The sequence below is a fragment of the Pseudorasbora parva genome, chromosome 2 (assembly GCF_024679245.1).
Source record: "Pseudorasbora parva isolate DD20220531a chromosome 2, ASM2467924v1, whole genome shotgun sequence".
NCBI lineage: Eukaryota > Metazoa > Chordata > Actinopteri > Cypriniformes > Gobionidae > Pseudorasbora > Pseudorasbora parva.
Genome location: NC_090173.1, coordinates 30,654,903 through 30,660,010, shown reverse-complemented (window position 1 = coordinate 30,660,010; position 5,108 = coordinate 30,654,903). Strand labels below are relative to the sequence as shown.

Sequence of the window (5,108 nt, the reverse complement as noted above, 5' to 3'; positions counted from 1 at the left end):
ATATTATTTAAATGGTAAAATATTGATACTTCATGGTAATATTTGTTAGACTGTCTTTTTATTTTAATGTAATCTAAAATAGCAATGTATTTTCTTAATAGCCATTTTAGATATAATCTAATCACTGAAAGTAAATTATAAATTATATTAAAAAAAACATTTTGTTACGGTAATGAGAAAAACCTGTTCATCTTGTTACAAATAAGATTGGCATGGGACAAAAATCTTAAAAATAACCTTAAATTTCATTGTGTAGAATATAATTGAGCTTTTCTTTGATTTTTGGCACTGGTTTCATTTGGTTCCTATTACTGTATCATACACATCACAATGATTTGACACATTTATTTATGACTTTAAGGTTTTGTTTTTTTCATGTACAGTCTTCATGTACCTCCTATAATTCAGATGAATCCATACACCTTGACTCAATCTAACCACATTTTTATCATAAGACAAAGAATACAACTAAGGATTGTAAATAAGAAAAGAAAAAAAGTATATTATTATATAATTGATATTCTATTTAGGATAATGAAGTATAGATCATTTCTATATTATCCTATAATATCCTATTCTGTCTTTCTACAAAATAGGCCCAAATCAAGAGTTCACAAAGAGTTCTATATAGTCTATTATGAATTCATTCTCTATTTTGTCATCTACAGGCAGTATAAGAACACTGGACTGTAGAGGTTTATTAGCGTTCTCACACGGTCTGGCTGTCTTTAGGACAGTCGTCTTCAAACAAAGCCAGGCTAGTGTGGCCCAGGGGGTTGTAGATGATGCCTTCCACCTCTCCACCACCATTGGTTGTCTTCTGGAAGTGGATCTCCAGGTTGTCCTGCAGGTTGTCTTTGTCCATGATGTCAGGGATACCCGTAAGCAGCACTGTGCGCACGCATTCCGAGTTACAGATCTGAGAGGAAGCGACAGTCGGTTAACATCCTAACAACAGCAGTATTAACAGTATAAACTATCATGACATACCTTCATCCGTGCAATCTCGCCATTGAGAAATGGAGTGACCTTCACCTTGTACTTCTTCCTACCAAAATCCACCTCAAAATCCTGTTTGTCTGAGAGACGTTTGGCAACTGAAGACAAATGAGAAACAAATAGAAGAATTAGAAAAAAAATACCTCAAGCAACTTGTGCTGAGATATGTCAGATTGCATGAATTTGGTTGACGTACTATTATCCTCTACAAACGTAATGACCACAGTGCCGGAGTCATGCAGCATGTCCGTGTCCTCCACTTCGCCGCCTCCGTTCTTTTTTTTAGAAAAATGGATGTCCAGTTTGTCTAGTACTCTGTCCTCAGCTTCTTCCTTTGGCAGGTTAGATACTAGGATTCTGCGTGGGCACACCTGTGTTTCCATCTAACAGATGGAGAGAGAAATGAGAGAGATGTTTTATGTCATGATAGTCCACAATGCACTCTATAATATAATCCATGTAGGTAAACACAAGTCCGCTTCTCTCCATTACCTCAACATATTCAGGTACCAGGAACTGAATGGGTTTAGCCTGTACAGTGATGACACAGTCCCCAAGCTCCACCTTATGCTCCTTCTGGCTCAAGATTTTCTGAGCCACTAAAGATGCAGGATCAGAAGAGATTTGAATGAAGCCAATGCATTACAGTGATTTTAAGGATTAAAAAAAATAAAGATCTTTTTCTCTTATTTTATTTCAACCTCATTTTTTTAAGAACTAAGAGTGACCATATATTAAAATAAGTTTTGGTTAGGGGGCCTTCAGATATTGTGGGCAAAGGAGTGCCTTGTAGTCAAATAGATTAACAGTGATTGGTCTATGTGATTCAATGTTGTTTCAGACCCCACTGACTTTGATTGTATGATCCCAAACTGTAGAAGAATTACTTAAAATATTTTGTGAAAGAAAATCAAGACGCGTAAATGAGCATAAATTCTGTATTACAGTTGATCTGCCCCTTTATTAAATATGCAGTGTGTAAATTTTAGTGGTGAGGTTGGGACTTGTAACCGCCCACTGCTCACCCCTCTCTATCGATGCACATGAAGCTATGGTGGCCGACAAAGAACAAAGATGTCATTGTCTGAGACAGCAGAGAGTAGCTAGAGCTCTGTAGAGAAGTTTGTCTGTTTAGGGCTACTGTAGAAACAAAATGGTGACACGTGGTGTATATAGATAGAAATGGCTCATTCTAAGGTAATAAAAACATAACAGTTCATTATGTAAAGTCTTTATAAACCACTAAAAACATAATCATATATACTATATTCTGTCAATAGATCCTCATAAATATTCCACACTGCACCTTTAAGCACTTCTGACATTGTTTCGCACTGTGACGATGCTACATACCATCCTCTTCCTCAAAGGTGATCAGTGCCGTTCCACCCTCCATCGGATAAACTATACGAGAATTCACATCAAAACTCACAGCATGCACTCCCTCTTTGGTCTTTCCTTGAAAAGCTACTCTCCTCTCAGGCACCGCTGTAGAGATCTGTGGAGGCAATGTAGCTGTGTTAATCTCACAGTTGATGCTTCATGTTTCCATGGATTTTTTTTAAATCAACATGGAGATTTTAAGGTCAAATTAATATGAATATAAAGGGAAAATATAGAAAATGTTTAGAATACAAGTCAAAATAATTTGGTGAATAAATTTGATACTATATATTTTTATACTGTGAACCTCAGTTTGTTTTTTCAGATTGCTGTTTTTATAGTCCAGGCTTTGCAACTCCTCCTTTATTTTCATTATCTCCATCTGCAGCCTCTTTTTCTCCTCCTCTGTAGCTGTGCATTTCTCCTGCACACAGAGGAACACATTAGCAAAAAACAAACAAATAAATAATAGTAATAATAATAATAATAATAATAATAAATATATATATATAGGTTATACTGAGTGTCTGTATATTTATTTACACAGACCTTCTCTTTCTGAATTGTCTTAGTACATTTCTTGTTTTCTTCCTCAATTGACACTTTCCTGTTCTCAGCTCGTTGTCTAAATTCTTTGGCAAATTTTTTGTTTGTAGCGATGCCATCGCTCAGTATTTGTTGTTCCTTCAATAACAATTCATGCTGTTTCTGCGGACAGGTGAGAGGACGTAATGATTAATGCCTTGAATTTTGGTTGACAGGTATCCAGCTTTAAAAGCAACTCTCAAACCTTGTATTTGTGGATCTCCTTCTGTTTACTGTCCAAAGAATCATCATCCATAACAAGAGAGAAATCCTGAGTTGACAGACATGACACACAGGGTCAATGTACTGAATACATAATCTATTGCAAAATAGTTTTTATAAAAATTAAAATAAAACATTTGACAGATCACGTCCTTTACCTCCGTAGACATTTCTGCCAACTTGAACCTGTGGACATACAGAAAACACTGTTACCCAAGACAGAAGAAGGTCGTATTTTTTTTAAATTTTTTAATTTTATTTTATTTTTACAAACCAGGGTTCAAACCCTATGGTTCAAACCATTAGATTCGTAAAATCTAATGCATTTATCCATCGAGCTATTCCAGTTTAAAGCTTTAGTATGAAGTTTACACAATGGCAACACGAAAACGCTATGCAACACTTGAAAAATAGGAAAAGACAATGTTTTATACTTTTTTGTTTTGTTTTTGTTCTTCATTTTTTTAATAAAATATTCTGAAACTAAGCACTTTCACTTGTGATATTCGCTGCGTCTTTCACGACTATCTGTTAAACAATGACAAAACATTCAGTTAACAAGACTTTTCGTTAAAGACCACTGTATTCGCTTGTTTTTTGTGATGTATAGCCTAATTATAATTTATTTTACGCATAGCACTAATTATAAATGAACAAATGAGACAATTGCGTACCTTGTTGAAGCAAACAGGAAAGAACAGTTTCGCTTTCGTTTCAGGTAGCCTGCTGGGCGGCATTATAACTCCGAGTTATCGACAGCCTATATTCGCAAGGGGGTGGTGTTGATCACATAATTGATTTAACCTATGGATTTAACATAATGTATAGGCTAACAACAGTATGCGTATTATATAGGCATACAAATAATGGGCCTCATTCACGAAACACGAGCAGAACGAATTTGTGTGTAAATCGTTCGTAAAGCCGCTCTGAAGTAAATTTTCGGATTCACGAAAATGTTCGTATTTTCAAAATGTTAGTTGGTACGAAAGAAATTTACACCTGTTCCCTACCACGAGTAAATGCGTAAAACATTTGAACGTTCTGTGTTCTAATTTAGGCAAACTGATGACATTGGATTTTGATGCACCATATAGGACAGGCCTACCATAATAATATTTCAGGAGTTGATTTACCCCGTCTTTTTTGTTTTGTTTGTACTGTTTAACGTTGGGTAATAGGCAGGCTTGTCACTGTTCTTTTTTTACCAGGCCGTCCAATCACAGTGGAGGAGAGGCGGAACAAAAACTACACCGACCAATCAGCCGACTTGTACACGAACCGAACAACAATAATAGAGTTAATTCGTTTTTTTTTTTTTTTACTGCATTTCTAAATTCAGTAATATTCTTCAAAATTAGATACTAGTATCACATTACTACCATGGATATTCTGTATCATACTAAGCAAAGTATCTCAGCTGGAAAAAACGCTGCACTTGCAAAGCGCTTTCAAGAGCCATGCCACCAGCTGTACATTTTCAGAAGAGCACCAGTGTTTAGCTGGCTAAAACTTTGGTGGACACACGATAATTCAATATGTATTGCTAGTCATATGGCCAATTAGGCTCTTCAACATTTATGCAAAATCCTGGATCCAAACCTGAGAAAGAATTCCGAAAAGTCCACAGCGTTCCTGGTCACGTCATTTGCATGTAAGTCATGGGCGGGGAATATGCAACTTATTAATAAGAGTGCACGCGCATCCTTTTTACGCATGTTTGGAATTCACTAACATACACACGTTTAATTAACGAGTCCGTGGAGCATTTGTGAATCTGCAGCAGAGTTTTCGTGAAGGTCCATTTTACGCGCAAATTACTCAGAATTTGCTCATATATTCATAAAGTTTCATGAATGAGGCCCATTGTGCCATAAATCTAGATGTTTGTTTCGTTAGTGTTATATAAGGGGAGACCA

General features: G+C 36.0%; 1 protein-coding gene across 3 annotated transcripts; it reads right to left on the bottom strand.

The window, feature by feature from the left end:
- Positions 1-330: 330 nt before the first annotated feature.
- On the bottom strand, positions 331-4,848 carry ifi35 (interferon-induced protein 35). Of its 3 annotated transcripts, none has more exons than XM_067415427.1 (10): positions 4,792-4,848; positions 3,348-3,375; positions 3,173-3,238; positions 2,932-3,090; positions 2,690-2,806; positions 2,353-2,497; positions 1,492-1,598; positions 1,196-1,382; positions 991-1,097; positions 331-919 (listed from the first exon to the last, which is right to left on the bottom strand). In XM_067415427.1, exons 2-10 carry the CDS (start codon positions 3,357-3,359, stop codon positions 710-712), a joined length of 1,110 nt encoding a protein of 369 aa, XP_067271528.1. In that variant the 5' UTR covers positions 3,360-3,375; positions 4,792-4,848; the 3' UTR covers positions 331-709. The 3 variants fall into 3 exon arrangements, with proteins under 3 accessions (XP_067271528.1, XP_067271529.1, XP_067271526.1); XM_067415428.1 differs by lacking the exon at positions 4,792-4,848 and adding an exon at positions 4,298-4,339; XM_067415425.1 differs by lacking the exon at positions 4,792-4,848 and adding an exon at positions 3,864-3,955.
- Positions 4,849-5,108: the final 260 nt, after the last annotated feature.